Consider the following 16497-nt stretch of genomic DNA (forward strand, 5'->3'; position numbering starts at 1 on the left):
GTTGTTCTACTCTAAAGGGGAAGCCTAAAGCAACATAACTTTTTTATATTTATAGTAAGGAAAATGATAAAAAACGAGTAAAATGAAAAGAGTAAATTATATATATATATATATATATATATATATATATATATGAGAGAGAGAGAGAAAGAGAGAGAGAACATTGCAGATATTTACGTTAACTATTGTATATTAACCAGTTTGTATGCAAAAAAAAACATTAATTTAAATTTTACCTTGCTTTTTCTCTGCTTGAAATAATGTTTCGTATATGTATACATAAGCAGGGTGACATAAGATTGAAAATATTAATGAAGACGACAGGCAAATGAGCGTTTGTCTTGTCTTATGGGTTTCTAACTCTATCTTCATCTTGATTTCCCTTTGTTTCCCTTAATTTATTTTTCTTTTGTCTACATAAATACTGTTTCAAGGTAACAGAGTTTCCAGGTACACAGCTCGACATGCGTTGATTGTACAGACTGCAAATATGCTGCATGTGCGACTTACCATTTCTGTGTCATATTGATCAATTTCAGATGGTGTCCCAATCAGCTGCCAAGGAGCAAGAAAAGTATGCACAGGCTGGGGCAGTGGCCCTGGAAGTTCTAAGCAAGATACGAACTGTGGCTGCCTTCTGTTCTCAATATGGCGAGCTGCAGCGGTCAGTTTAGGTCGTCTGCTGCCTGTTCTCTGTTTCTAGCCTTCACTTTCTTGTAGCAACTCCACTTCTATCCAATTTTTTTTTTAAAGTCTTCATTGCGTCAACTAATTCAACGCTGCCATCCCCAGCTGTATGGAGTTTAAAAAAAACTTGAGTCACTGTGGGAAACATTCTCTGTAGTGTTGCCAGCAGTGAGAAAGCATGGCATTACACACACTGCCCACTTTTATAGAAGACATAAGACATTCATGGGAGCATAGGACATGCTATTTGTTGTAGAAGTTATGAAGTCAAAGTGCTTGTGTCTTGAATAAACATAAAGCAACAGGTGACAGCCCTTTATTTGCTGACGCTGACCTACACATTAAGATAGAGGCCTATGTGTGTCTACGCACTGCGATGTTAGAACAGTGCAGAACTAGTGACTGCACTGCCATTCACTTTGTACATATTGGTGATATTGCTACGGCACAATATGTGCGATCACGAAAGGCCAGCAGTGTGAAGACGACGACGATTTAGAAGCTAGCGCGGGCTGTTGCCTCTTGGCCAAGCGCAGCGTATTTTCCTTGTAAATATATTTGTACATAGCTTGTCGTCTGCGTCTTCCTACGTAACATATTTGGTGGAGGTGGACGTTCCCTGTACCTCGTCACGGAGCTTCGCAGTGGACGGTACGTCGAGCCTACCTTCATGGCTCCCGGCGACGCCAACCCGACTCCACCGGCTCCGACACCTGCTGCCACTTCGACGACCTACATCACCCTCTCCGCTCCCCGTGATCCTGCCGTATTCTCGGCAAAAGATGGGGAAGACGTCGAGGACTGGATCAGCCTTTACGAACACGTCAGCCGCAATAACCGGTGGGACCCAACTATCATGCTCGCCAACGTCGTCTTTTACCTCGGTGGCACACCTCGAGTTTGGTATCGGACGCACGAAGACGAGCTGACCAGTTGGGATTCGCTTAAGCAAAAGCTTCGAGACTTGTTCGGCAACCCCTACGGTCACCAACTTGCCGCGCAGAAGGCGCTTTCCGGTCGTGTGCAGACGTCAACGGAGCCCTACGTCACGTACATTCAGGACGTCTTGGCTCTGTGCCGCAAAGTTGACACCCACATGACTGAGTCAGACAAGGTTTCCCACATCCTCAAAGGCATTGCCGATGACGCCTTCAACTTGCTCGTTTGCAACAACGTAGCCACGGTGGATGCTGTTATAAAAGAGTGCCGCCGCCTGGAACTCGCCAAAAGCCGACGTATTGACCAGCAGTTTGCCCGTCTGCCCAACACCCCAGCGACATCTTCCTGTGCCGACGCTCCTCGTCCCAACAACACTGCCGATGTTACCAGGATCGTCCGGCGTGAGATCGAGGCCGCCTATCCGGCTGCCTTCGACTCCAGTCCCACCACCACATCTGCAGTCACGGTCTCACTGATCCAGGCAGTTGTCCGCCAGGAGTTTGAAAACATGGGTCTTCACACCATCTGCTCGGCCCATCGCCCTGATACCCGCCCGGCTTCTTCGATTTCGCCCCGTCCCGCATCTTCTTACCCACCACGTTTCCGCAACCCATCTGAATGGCGCACTGCTGACGACAAGCCTATTTGTTTCCACTGCCATCGCATCGGGCACATTTCTCGGCACTGTCGTAGTCGCTGGAGTTCCCCGATCCGGTCTACTTATACTGCCTACTCTCGCCCCTCAGGTGGCCCTTCTCGTCCCTATGCCACACGCTCCGATAATGCCGCCACTGATTCTCCTGCAACGAACCGCCCCTATTCTCGTTCGCCTTCGCCCCAACGACGACAATCTCGCTCTCCCCAGCCCCGTCGTTCCTATTTGCCGACTCCCTTCGGACGCCGCTCCCAGCCGGAAAACTAGACGATGCAGCGCCTCGAGGTGACGCTGCATTGCCCCCTACGCCGCCAAATCCTCTACTGACTTTGCCCACTCATCTGAACCTTCTTGACGTGCAAGTCGACGGTGTTTCTGTGTTTGCTCTCATAGACACTGGGGCGCATTTGTCCGTCATGAGCGCTGACCTTCGTAACCGGCTCAGGAAAATTATCACGCCCGCCACGACGCCTGTTGTCCGTGTCGCCGATGGCGGAACAGCCCCCATCATTGGTATGTGTACCGCCCGCGTCTCCTTCGCCGATCGCTCAACAATCGTGCTATTCACAGTCATCGCCCACTGTCCCCACGGCATCATCCTCGGCTTAGACTTCCTCTCCGCACATTCTGCTCTCATCGATTGTTCCGCCAGTACTCTCCGCCTTGACCTGCCTGTTCTGGATCCTGCTGAACCACACCCCAGTCGCCTCAGTTCCGCCGACTTCGTTCGCTTGCCACCTTCGGCACTGACCTACGTTGACCTAGTGTCATCCCCACCAGTCCCCGACGGTCACTACATCGCGGCTCCTATGCCAGACGTCCTCCTTACACACGGGATCACAGTACCCCATACATTTTTATCTATTACGGCGAATTGCGTCTGCCTGCCAGTGGTCAACTTTGGCTTGACGACACAAGTGCTGCCACGTGGGATGTCTTTGGCCCAGCTTTGTTCTTTTGAGGATCACTCAGTAGCATCCATTGCAGTAGACGACACTTCATCCGATACTCCTCTCCCATCGCAGTCGATAAATTGTACCATCGCTGACTTACGGAAAATGATTGCCCCCGACTTGCCCTCCGAGCACGCTCGTGAACTCTACCGCGTTCTGTTTTCCTACCACGATATTTTTTACTTTAACGATCGTCCTTTAGCCCAAACTACAGCTGTCAAACATCGCATTAATACCGGCGATGCCCCTCCCATTCATCGCCGCCCGTATCGAGTGTCACCAGCTGAGCGTCAAGTTATTCACGCAGAAGTTCGCAAAATGCTTGCCAAGAACATTATTGAACCGTCATGTAGTCCTTGGGCGTCACCGGTTGTGCTGGTAAAAAAGAAGGATGGCTCATGGCGCTTTTGCGTGGATTATCGGCACCTTAACAGGGTTACCAAAAAGGACGTGTATCCCCTACCTCGGATTGATGACGCCCTTGACTGCCTCCACGGTGCTCGCTATTTCTCCTCTATTGACCTTCGCTCCGGCTATTGGCAGATTGCCGTGGACGATCTCGACCGCGAGAAGACTGCCTTTGTAACACCCGACGGTCTTTATCAATTCAAGGTGATGCCGTTCGGCCTATGTAACGCTCCTGCCACTTTTGAACGCATGATGGACTCCCTTCTTCGCGGTTTCAAATGGTCCACGTGCTTGTGCTACTTGGACGACGTTATCGTATTCTCCCCAACGTTCGCTACGCACCTCGAGCGCCTCTCAGCAGTCCTGGACGTTTTTCGGCGAGCCGGTCTGCAACTCAACGCATCGAAGTGCCAATTCGGCCGTCGCCAGATTACCGTCCTTGGACATCTCGTTGACGCGAATGGAGTGCAACCGGACCCAGGCAAGATCCATGCTGTTACGCACTTCCCTGTTCCGAAGTGTGTCAAGGATGTGCGCAGCTTCATCGGCCTTTGTTCGTACTTCCGCCGTTTCGTGAGGCATTTCGCCGCCATAGCACGACCACTGACAATATCATGATTGAAGTGAAATATACTTCTTGCAGCTTGAAAAAAAATCAGGTAGGCGGTATTGTGAACACAGCCACAGTAGGGTGCACGAAACGCCTTGTGCATGCTGCAGAGGTACTAGGTTACAGAAATGGCGTAACCAAACACATGACTTGCATTTATTCGCGCATTAGAAAGCTTACATGCTTAACTGGCATTACAGCTGGTGGGGATCTTACAGTGTGATATTGCGTTGTGCTCACTCTGTATTCGTAGTGGGCCAATTTGTTGCCTTGTGTACAAACCTGCTCAAGTATGCCAACTTGTTGGCTAGTGACCGCTTGATATTAATGTTTATCGCATAATCGTCATCAAACTGGCAGGGCAGGGTCTGCACCATGCTGTTTACGTTGGCCGGAAAATTAATCACCTGCCTGATGATGCCGTGTTGTCTCACATGCCACAGCTGTCGTATTTGCATGTACCGTGACGGTGGGGACGCGAGTCTCTCCTCAATCAGACCTAGTCAAATAGCTAGGGTACAAAGAGCAACCTGTACCCAATGGTGGCACTCGTTGATGATGGCCCACATGCAAGAACATACAGCCAAATTTGAGCAGAACTCAAATTTGGCCCTATTTTGTCCTGGAAACAGCCCCTGCAGAAATCGTGCCATGGTTTCAGTTGCTGGCTTCAAATCGTCCTGGAACAAGTACCAGTCCCACACGTCGCTTGGCTAAATCTCCTGCAAGTGCGCTCCCTATGTAGGCAGATGCGTTCCTCCGTGGTCAAAGGGGGTGGGTGAGGATTGGCATCCTCTGTCTTGTTGCCGCAGTTGCTTCACACAATTTCTGGACCCTACATGTCGAACATGGGAGCGTAATCGCCGAGCAACTGTCAAATTTCTGTGACAACAACACAGCCTTATAACTCTAATCGTCATCCTAACCACTATCGTAACTCCTAACCATCATCCGTTAGTTTGAATTGGTTACAGAACAAAGCATATATTATTAAGTTACACTTTCTTTAGCAGTAGAATCGGACCTCTATGTCTTAATCATGGATATAATGAACTAAACATAAACGTTTCTCTCCAATATCAGCATGTAAAATATACTATATGCCCATGGCAAATATTGGGTATGATGAAGGAATTTTCATGTCGGATGTAACTTCTTTCTTTATGAGGCTCGGTTGTTTCTTTCTTGTCAGTGTCCTTTATTGACCTGCCATTCGGGTCCAGTGACTGTGGTGTTCTGCTTCTGAGCACAAGTTCATGGGATCAAATGAAGGCTTGAGTGGTTCCGTATTCTAACAAGGGTAGAGTGTAAAAGCGCTCATATACTGTGCTTTTGTGGCCCATTAAAGGGGCCCTGAAACACTTTTTGCACTTAGTAAGAAAATGTTGCCAATCCGTAGATCAGGCTCCTGTGAACATGTGAGGCAAATATTATTGCACTGCACGCAGCAAGAAATCTACACCCTCGTGTCAAAAACAGTTAAAAATTGCTTGCTCTCATTCTTGCAATGTCATTATGCAGCTCTGCCACAAACAGCCAGCCAAACGGCATTGACAGTGAAATAATTTTTTCCAGATTTCATGGTCGCGAGAACATTCTGAGTAATTCTATTATGGCTAAGTTTGTGTTAAATAAGTGAAAGATATATATGCCTGAGATCTCAAAAACATCAAAAGGGTACTTCATCTTTGCACTTCTGCTCTACATATTGTAGTTGCGCATAGCTGCATCTGCTCGGAGATTGCCCTGGCGTGTTGTGTAGCATAGATATACTGTGACTGCCATGAAGTGTTGTGACGAGTCCTCTGGCTTCTGACACTACGTGCTCCGATTTGTCCCGGTGGGTGACGTGACTTCAGGGGTGTGGCGGTGCGAGGCAGCCTGAGTGTCCATCTTGCATTGAGAGAGCGATTCACATGCCTGAACCGAAAGTAGCGTCACAAATGAAAATGCGCAGCGTTCTTGCGAGGCCTTGCCCCTTTGCCATCCCCCCTGATTAGCTTCCAGTGCACGATGTGATAACTACCTCTAACTCTACTTATACCTGAAGGACACGAAAACTTTTGTCATCGGGAGATCCATACACGACATCTCTTAATAGATGTAGTGAGGCCATTCTATGATGTTAGAAAAGTGTTTCAGGGACTCTTTAAAAAACACTGGGTGGTAAAAATTACACCAAAGCTCTCCACTATGTTATCTTTTGTAGCTGCAGGGTTGTTTGAAGGTACTAAACACAATCAATAGATTTGATTGGGTTTAGCACCTTCAGCACCAACCGACTTTGAAAACTCGAATTTACTTGTTAAAAAATGAGCCCTTGTTTTCTTTAAAAGGCGCAGAAATTTCAGAGAGCAAGTTTCATCCAGAGTAGGAAAAAATTTAGTTCAGGCAGGCTAGTTGTCATAATGCACATATCGCACGTAGCGATAAAACCATAATTTCAAGCATTTATGGCTGTTCACTTTCCCCTAACTACCTTCAATGCGTTGTGTGAGGATTTGATTGCTATGACCCCAAATTCAAGTGGAGATCTTTATTTTTACTCTTAGCAGCATGTGAAGGGGTGTGCCTTGCAGTCGAACATTCCCTTAGCATTGCGTTTCGTGTGAAGGCTTTCGCTTACTCTGCTATGTTTGCTCAGGTACATGACTGCTCTAGAAGCGGGCAAGACTGCTGCAAGGCGCAAGTACGTAGCCATGGCATTTGGATTTGGTCTGACGTTTGTGGTCCTCTACGGTGCCTATGCACTTGCTTTTTGGTAAGTCTCAAAGGAAAATGCAGACAAGTTGTTTAACGGACAGTCGGATGTTGGGATGCACACAGGCAGTAGATGGGTTGCGCCTCCTAAACCCATAAGTTCAGCTCCTTGTGGTCATGTGTCAGGACCCTGCCAATGTACAAAACTGTCAGTCCTAGTCAGATGTTGGAAACTGCCCAACTTGTGCGTGTGCTTGCATGCACTACTTCTTTCTTCTTTGTGCTTGTTGCCGCACCTTTCAAAAACTTTTTGGACTGTTGACAATTGCACTCTGCAGTGTCTCCATGTGAAGGCAGCACATTCTTATTAGCAGACTTGAAGGAATTCGTACATGCTTTTTTGTGGCACAAAGCGCCAAAGGAATGGCAACATTTTTTTTTTTCTTCACATGCGTTTTACGGATATATCTCACATGTGTTTTAGTGAACCTGAAGGTGATTCTAGTGCCAAGGAGCAGTATATTCTGCCTTCAAATGACCAGCAGACATCCTCGGATGAGAGCACTAACAAAGAAAGCAGCAATGAAGATCTTAGAGAAAAAGGTCCCTGTGGTGATCAAGCATTCAGTGAGGTTGGCTAGAGATGGTACTCTGGATGAGAGCCTCAGGAACAAAAAAAGCTCTCTGAAGTAATTTACTTGCTTCCAATTTGTTCATGCAAGAACTCTTTTGAGTGTCCTCCAAAACATGCGAAGTAGTTCCTTACTGGGACAGCTTACCCACCAACTTACCCACCAACTTACCCACCTATCTGTACTTTTGCTACACCCTGTTGTTCTTTGGAGAGTTCATAAAGGGATCCCTTTTTGTCTTTTGATTTGTTGGAGTTATTCTTCTGTCAAAATGTACAGCTGCCATCACACTCAACCTAGACGCACTTCTGGAAGTCTTGTTTTACAAGCGCAGCTTGCAGCTAGTAAACTTCAGCAGTTTTGCAAAGACGGATCAAGCTAGCCTTTGCACAGCACTACTACACGAAACATCTAGTATCTAGGGAAAAAAATGAAAAAGTTCTTGAGACTTGCTTGGGTACTGATGGGAGTCTGACGGTGGCTATACTTGTAATGTGTGCTCGAAGTCGTATTTAGTGGTATAGGATGAATTAAATTCTTTTGTTGTTATTCTGCTTCCAGGTACAGCTCGGTTTTAGTAGCAGCATCCAGGCTGGATCCCGGCAGGGCGTTCATTGTGAGTGTAGCCCTTTGCTTTTACGCTGTTTGTATCTACCTAGAAACTTGTTTTAAGATTCTGGCCAACCAAAAAGAAAAACAAGGGCCTGCTGTGCTCTACAAATCACTTGCTGTTTCTTGCAGGTATTCTTCGCAGTCATGGTGGGCTCATTCTCGCTGGGAAATGCTCTGCCGCAGCTCAACAGCATCGCTGTGGCACAAATGGCGGCTGGTCGTGTCTTTGAAGTGATTGACCGAGTAGGTTTTTAAGCGCTCTCAAAAAAATGTTTGTGCGATAAAAAAGTACAATTTTAGGCAGTTACACATTATGGCAGTGTTAAGAGAAAATCTTCTGCAACAAGTGAACGACTTTGTCACTGGGAAATTAAGCCTGCCGAATCCACTAACAGTTGATACTGGCCAGTTGTTATTCCATTGTTTTTTGGCAGCTTCAGTTTCCTTTTCTTTTTTACTACATGTTTGTATTATTTGTTAAGTATGCTGCACTTGTTGTCTTGGTACTGATCCACGATATGTGTTGCCCATTCTATAGGCACTTAACACATCACCCTGTAGATTAATAATGAACTGTCTTGCCTATCATTCCTAATCACAAAAATCGGGTGAAAGAGAATCCTTTGAGGAGAGGCAGGAGACTACTATTAAGATGAACTTAACAAAGCTAAATGTTCAGCTATGTGGAGCAATGTGCAGTTGTTTGGTTGATCGATCTCTCATAAACCCCATACGAAAAAAAAAAAAGAATCTGCTTAACACAAACTGCATTTCTGTGGTCGTCACAGATACTAGCTGCGCGAATCAAGAGATCCTGAACAACTTCTTGCCCCAGCAAAAGCAAATGTTTTGTGTACAGAAACACATGCCAATATCCACGGCTGTGTGAAAACATGCAGGCCTGACACCATAGAAACATTAATCAAGGAGGTGCTCGAAGCGTTCTTGCAAGCTGGTAGTGAGGATTCTGCCGAAGAGCCAACGAGAACGAGTTGTGCTCGCATATCATGCAGATGATAATACTCCAAATACATTGGCACATTGTGTTATCATGCAGGCAGTAGAGGATTTTTCAACAAGTTAATTTAAAGGCAGCACACATATTTTCAAAATGCCAGCAAAGAAAAATTACTGTGTGGCCCAAATAAATGTGTATAAATGAATACTTTGAATAGTGCAAGTGCAAAAAAAATGTTTATTTTTGTATATTTGCCTCTTTTTTTTAAATATTGGAATGTACCTGCAATTGTGAATTTCTTTTCTTTGATGACCTCCGTGGACACATATTTTTTTGGTTCCTTCGAATTCATCTTTACAGGAGTCTATTGTATATTACTGGGAACGGGGTTCCACAAACTGCTGCATATTCCAGCATCCTCCGTCATGAATTCTACAGCTACTTCCAAAGAAAGCGTTTGCCTGGCTTCAGTGTTACTGAGCTTACTGAAATTTAACGGAGTCAACTGTTGCTAAAGCAAAAAAAAAAAAGTTCTGTTTTTGTGGTGACTGTCACAAAATGAATCACTTCTTGGAAACATACTCTACTAATGTAGCAGGATGACTAATGCCACATTGTGGTATCCACAATGTCAAGCAGCAGAAACAAAAACGTTTCTGCTGAGTTCTAGGTGCAGACAGCAGAAAAAAAAATATCCTTTAGCTATCAGTAACAATACTCCCTTCTTGAAAATGATAGCAGACATAGATATACTTGCTTTTAGTAATGTGAATACTGTTGATCATGAACTGGTTCATGAATATAATCAATGCTGACTCGCCCCCTTTATGTTTTCTGTGCGCGTTGGAGCTCCCAGGACTAATTTGATGCACATTTTGTTTCCAGAGGCCTGATATCGACTCATACTCTGAACTTGGTGTGCAGCTAAAACAATTCACCTCTAACCTCTCTTTTAAGGACATCAGCTTTTTTTATCCAAGATGCCCAGGTCACATGGTAAGAGTCATGTAAAAGTATTTCTTTAAAATACATTTCTTCTCAGTGGAATTCTCTCTCTCTCTCTTATTGTTTTTTTTTTCATGTAGAAAGCATTGCTCCTCCCTGCCTTTTTTTTTTTACTTGCGTGTGGAAGTCCACATACTTGATAAATTTTTTAAATTCTCTGCAAACCTGATGCAAAAGCAGAGCTGACGGTGTGTTTTGTAATGATTCTTTTAAATTTCCCATTCCTTTTGCTCATCATCACTGACGCGCATGATGCCACACATTCGTTATTGCCAGGATGGGCGACTCGCTGTGGCAAGTGAACTTGCAGACGTGGGCGTCAGTGTTGTTGGCCAGTGTTCCCATGCATCCCTATTTTCTTACCAAGTTTACAAACATTAGCTAAGAATAGATGCAGCATACTGAAGAAAAATGTACTTTTTGAGTGGATGTAATTCAGCGCATGAAGATATTGTAAATTAAGAAATGTTATGATTGCTATCTGTCTATCAATTGGTATTAATTTATTCATTTGTTGTTTGTTTCTTTGTTTGCGTGCTTGCTTATTTATTTATTTATTTATTTATTTATTTATTTATTTATTCTATACCACCGACCCTTGTAAGGGCCCAAGCCTGAACAACATAAGATTTATACAAAATCCAATAGGAAAGTATGCATAAATACCTAAAGGACAATAGAGAGTTTTAGAATAGGGGCCCCAAACGTTTTGGGGCCCCAAAGAAATAGTGTCGAAGCCACTGCGCATGCGCGAGACGCAAACTGCGTTTGGGTTTTGCGTCGGGCACGCTATTTCACCGATTTAGCGGGAGCTCAAATAGCATTCCCAAAAGCTTTGCGTCAACAAACATGGCGGCACCCATCGAAGCGACGGCTCTAACCTAGCACCAAACTGGGTTCGATTCGTGGTAACGCGTGAAGTTCGCAAGCTAGGAAAAGTGACTGCAGTTATCGCTTTCTCTCAACTAGTGTGTGTTATGAAGATTAATTCATTAGACGCCGCTGATTCCGAATTCGTGTGTGGATTTTATGGCTCGTAGGCCTGACACGGCTAAGCTTGGCTGGTGAAGGCACGTAAAGTTGGTTTTGTTGCTCAAAACTAAGCACAATTAATTGTTCGCTGCTTGAAGAATAACCTCTAAATTGTAATTAAATGCGAATACACGCAAGTAAAAATTACTATTCATATCATAAAATGGTATATTTTATTTAATTATTTTTAATCGTTTTTCTTAGACGCCGTAGTGGCGCTGTCAGCGCAAGACGCTATCCGCAAACGCAAAGCCCTATTCTAAAACTCTTCACTCCTGCGTGCCCCAACGCCAACACCCGTAAAGCCCTTTGGGGCCCCAAAATATTGGGGCCCCTATTTTAAAATTCTCTAATAAGTTGGAGCAATGGAACAATTCAATAAAGAGGATAAGACAGGGCCAAGCAAATAAATATCTAAACATATCTAAACTGGGCAGATGAGCAACAAAATTATATAACTGAGGCAAGGTACCTGTAAAAAGAAAACGAAAAAAAATTTAGCCACATCTTGCGCAGTGTCATCAGGGCTACATAAATTTGTTGCAGGTAAGTTGTTCCAATCTGTTACCGTGTGCAGAAAGATAGAATATTCTAAAAAATTACTTTTAGGGACACTATAAAGATTCAGTATATCAATGCCTCGCAAAAAAAGAAAAAAAGAATCTCTGATATTCATAAGGTATTGACACAATTAATTGCATGTCGTTATACTGACCACAAATGGTCGTGTGAAAAATGTGAAAATAGCAAGAACAATACTGTCAGTATACAGTTGCACGCGACCATATTGTAGTTATCTGTGCCTTGCAGAAGTAACGAAAATTAGTTCTCGGCATGCTTCTGTGAGTACATCCTGAAGTGTTTTGTGTTCCTTAATGCACAGCACGACATGAACATTTGAAGCGTGTTTTGGCACCAGCCTATCATATTTTCCTTAACATGGGTTATTACTGGAGGTGGCCAAATTTCACATTTATTTTTTTCAAATATGAATAGTAAGCATCACACATAGAATCAAATATCGAATAGTCAAATGCAGACACATACGTCTACAGCGAGAATATGTGTTACGGTATTATGAGGCACCACACCTGTACTGACAGCTAGAAAGACAGTAAGAAAGACAGCTAGCTACCTGGGTCAAATTAACAGCTTTCAAAAAGAAAATTGCCAATTGCCATTAGAAAAACTGCATGAATAGTCTCTCAATGTTGTTAGAGCCTGGTTTCAAACAAGTGCTCCAAAATGAAGTAGCAGTTATATGACTAGCTTTCCAAGAACACAAAATAAATGGCTGCCAAAGAATGAATTAAAGTTGCAGTTAAAAAGCAAAATAATAAGCTACGGAAGGACTTGTTTGCCTTAGACATATCTATAAGGGGCTGTTACAAGAAAACATTGCTGGTTGTAACACAGAAGATAAATTAGAATGCAGTTACACCGTCAAATGCATGAAATGACAAAGCACAAGCAAGAAATCGCAGGTTGTCATGTGGGCTTCAGTCACGAAACTGAAAACAAATTTTGTATTACCCATTTTATTTCGGCATTCATTTGAAAACTTTTGTCATTGTCACACTTCTGACGATTAGCAATGCTTTGTTTAGCAGACAGAAAAGAGTAACATGAGTGAAACATTTGGTTGTTGCAAAATATTTGGTTAGTTTTAAGTATTCTAATACTGTCAAGTCACGATATAACGAATCATGCAGGACTGCTGAAAAGTGTTCATTATTTTGAAATATTGTTGTAATGAAAAACTTGCAGTTATAAGCCAGTAGACAAACCTAGGAATGAAAATGAAGTACTTTGGTAGTAGACGCATGTGCAGACAAGCATACTTTCAAATAAAGATGCTTCACTCACTTCAAAGCTGCTTTATTTGAAGAAATCAGTGATTTTTTCCTGGTGCGTGCAGCACACACGACTGATTAGGAATGCGTATACATCTTCCACTTTGCGCAATAGCTCACCGGGCACGTCATAACACCGAGCGATGAAAGTGCGAACTTTGTTCATGTGCACTAAAACATCAATGTTCGACACGATCTCATCTACTGTGTCTGGTGACCCACAGTCGTAATCCTTTGGGTCATCATCATCACTGGAGACGTCACGAACGCAGTTAACAATCTCTTCGGTTGTCAGGTCCACCGCCGTTAGCGCTGTGCTGTCGCTCTCCACGTAGTCGGTGAAGGAAGAGGCGGCAGACAGCAGTTCCCTAACCTCGGTCCACAGGTCTCCTGGATTGTTTTTAGTCACCTACAGGTCGTCTTAATGCTGCACAGGCACTTTGAGAAGCCCTGCTTTTCGGCAGCAGTTGCTAATGGTGGACGCCTTCAAGTTCCACCAATCTCCTGTGAGCATTTCCACTGCCCGACAAATATTGATTGCAATATGCTGCTTTAGGGGGAGGTTGATAATCAATCGCTGCACAAGGCGCTTACGAAACTCTGCTTTTACACTCTTTATAATGCCCTGGACTAGAGGTTGCAGCAAGGATGTGTTGTTTGGCGGCAGAAACTCCAAGTGAATGTGCGTCAAGCGAACATTCACAATGTGAGCAGAGCAGTTGTCGACAACCAGTAGAATTCGTCAGTCTGCATCTGCAATTCTGATAAAAAGAATTGTGTCTTCAGCTGCTGCTCAAGAGGTGTTCTTATTCGCTAAGGTGCAATAGAGTAGTCAGAAAATCGGGAAGCTTGTTACAAGTGACATCTCCATTATGCACCTGCCAAGTTCAACTTTATTGTCTACACTTGTATTTTGAGGAGAACTGATCTTTGTTTTATTACCTTTTGCTATCTTTATACAAGTGGCCTGCCTTTGTGGAAACCACAGCACTCACAAATGCCTTGTGGAATTGATGCTGCAGTTTCTTTATTGCGTGTGTGTGTGTGCACATCAGTTGAATCTTCGTTTCATTTTTTCCCTCCTTGCTCCCCTGCTGCCTGGAATGGTAGGTCTTGCGAGACGTGAGCCTGGAAGCCGGCGAAGGTCAAGTTGTGGCCATCTGTGGGACAAGTGGCTCGGGGAAGAGCACACTACTCAACCTGGTTGTGCGCTTCTACGACCCCTGTTATGGCGAGGTGAGTTCTGTTTGCAAGGGTCGGTCATCTTCACTTGACTGAGTATTAGGGCCAGTGTGATATACTAAGTGAATGGAAGAGGGTGTTAAGTTGCGAAACGGGGAATGTGACATTAGAGCACTGCTTCTTTTTTTTAAAAGCTCGTAGAAAGCTGACAAGGTCCTTGTATTTTGCTTGCAATATTGCAAAGTTTCGCTGTGCCAAGAATTTCAGGCATAAGTATTTCAATCTTCGTTTATATATTCCTTGCTTGGATGTTCATTAACTAGCCTGCACTAAACAGATTTTTCTGCTGACAGTGTCAAGGGCTGCATAAATATTGTTCCTGAGTATCAAGAAGTATTCAAGGGTGCTAAAGAATTGCAAATGAAGAAATAAGTGTATTATACAATAAGCTTTTCTTCCCTTAAAGAAGTTGACGCAGTCGTAAAATTGACCGTAGGGAAAATGCAACTAGATTGCTTCTTTCATTTTCCTAGCATTGGATATGTGCTTGTCATGTTTGAGGCTACAATCAAGTCAAGGTAGCTTTGCTGCTTTGAAGTCTTTATGAAGAAGGCATTGACAGTTTCTAGGTGCCAGAAAAGTGTAAACCTAAATGTTTTCTACCAAGGTGCAGAAAGTACTGCATAATTTGCTTTTTGTAAACATGTCAGTGCACAATGTTAAGTGAAGAAGCTCTGTGGCTCTGACCTGTTGAATTTGTTTGCCGACAATAAGGCTGAGAACCTGCTGCAGCCAGTAGTAGGGCCCGTAGACAATGTTTTCCCTCTACTTTTCTTTAGATTACTCTGGACGGCGTGAACTTGAGGTCCCTGAGCGTGCGGTGGCTGCGTTCCAAAGTTAGCCTTGTGAGCGAGCGGACAACTTTGTTCAACTACTCCATTGCTGAGAACATCCAGTTTGGCCAGGAGGACACCACAATGACTGAAGTTGTGGAGGCAGCCAAGCTAGTTGGCATGCACGAGTTCATCATTAGCCTTCCTAAGGTAAGCACAGGCTGAGCCATTGTGACTGAGCTGTATTCTTCATGAGACATGGTCATCGTTGTAACTTATTTTATGGTTTTCTGGTCACTGTAGCTGAAGGTGGACTCCTGTAAAAGGGTCTGAACTTGAGTTTGTTGGTATGGCTTCATTACGGGGAAACAGTGCAAAAAAAGAAAAAAAGAAGACAAGAAAGACGGACAGGTCAGGCACTGACTACCAACAAAGCATTCATTTTTGTGAGCATAAATATGTGCTCATTCTTGAAGAGAGAGAGAGAGAGAGAGAGAGGGGGGGGGCAGGGGGGGGGTGAAACACGCATGCATCCAACCCTATCTAGAGCAATGAATTGTTCAGCTGCTGAGATAGTTCATCTCTTTGTTGGTTAATGCAACTGATGGTGAACTAACAGATGCAGGCCCTATGAAATGCATGCATTTGGCAAATTGATGAGGCGTTTGTCTTGCATGTCACGACAAGACAACTCCATTGCCCCTTATATTGGCCTCTCCTTACATTGCCTGATGAACCTTGCAATAACGAAATCAGTGGGGAACGAGGAAAAATTTGCTTTCGTGAGAATTTCTTTGTTGTGAAAAGAGACAGCACAGATAGGTAATGCATCGCAGAATGAAACCTTACTGTCAAAATTTCATTAGCCTACTTTGGCAAGCTTTGCTTGAGGATATAGAACCAAATTGCCAACAGTACAAAGTGTGCCGCTGGTGTTGATCAGCAGTGAATCACTATTTTCGGTCAATTGCTTTCAGAGGTACAATCACTTTTGCGAGATTTTGCGTAACTCTCCACCGGACACAGAACAACAGCACATGCAGCAGCATTTCTCCAGTGCACGCTGTTGCCCGTAGGCACTGACAAATCGAGTGCCGAAGGCAAAAGTGATCGTATCTTGTGTACTTGAAGGCAAACAATCGAGATTATGGCCCCTTCACGCAAATCTATGTCCGGCGTCGAATCCACATGCAATGCCTGTCAGGTGGCACGGAAACCAGCGTTCTTGAAGCAAGGGATGTGTATTCCCGGGCGATCTCTCAATAACAGCCTGATGCGTGGGACTCTATGCTGTGATCGCCATCTCAAGCACCATAAACAATTCCATGTCGGTAGGACGTGGACTTCCTTGTTTTTGGTGCATTTTTCTCACCGAGGCGCACATAACACAATCCACTGCCATAATTGGCAATCATTGTTGGAAATGCGCATTCAATTT

The 16497-nt window shown here is 44.3% G+C and overlaps 1 protein-coding gene across 5 annotated transcripts in view; it reads left to right on the forward strand.

Annotated features, from left to right (window-relative positions):
• LOC135900786 (ATP-dependent translocase ABCB1-like) overlaps nt 1-16497 on the forward strand; it is a 180689-nt gene that overhangs the window by 121073 nt on the left and 43119 nt on the right. For all 5 annotated transcript variants that reach the window (XM_065430360.2, XM_070533847.1, XM_065430362.2 and 2 more), the window contains 7 exons: nt 540-664; nt 6897-7013; nt 8146-8200; nt 8326-8439; nt 10040-10150; nt 14155-14280; nt 15066-15269. In XM_065430360.2, the coding sequence (XP_065286432.1) occupies nt 540-664; nt 6897-7013; nt 8146-8200; nt 8326-8439; nt 10040-10150; nt 14155-14280; nt 15066-15269 (852 nt within the window). The remainder of the gene's footprint in view (nt 1-539; nt 665-6896; nt 7014-8145; nt 8201-8325; nt 8440-10039; nt 10151-14154; nt 14281-15065; nt 15270-16497) is intronic.

The sequence above is a fragment of the Dermacentor albipictus genome, chromosome 2, assembly GCF_038994185.2.
Source record: "Dermacentor albipictus isolate Rhodes 1998 colony chromosome 2, USDA_Dalb.pri_finalv2, whole genome shotgun sequence".
In the NCBI taxonomy this organism is placed as follows: Eukaryota; Metazoa; Arthropoda; class Arachnida; order Ixodida; family Ixodidae; genus Dermacentor; species Dermacentor albipictus.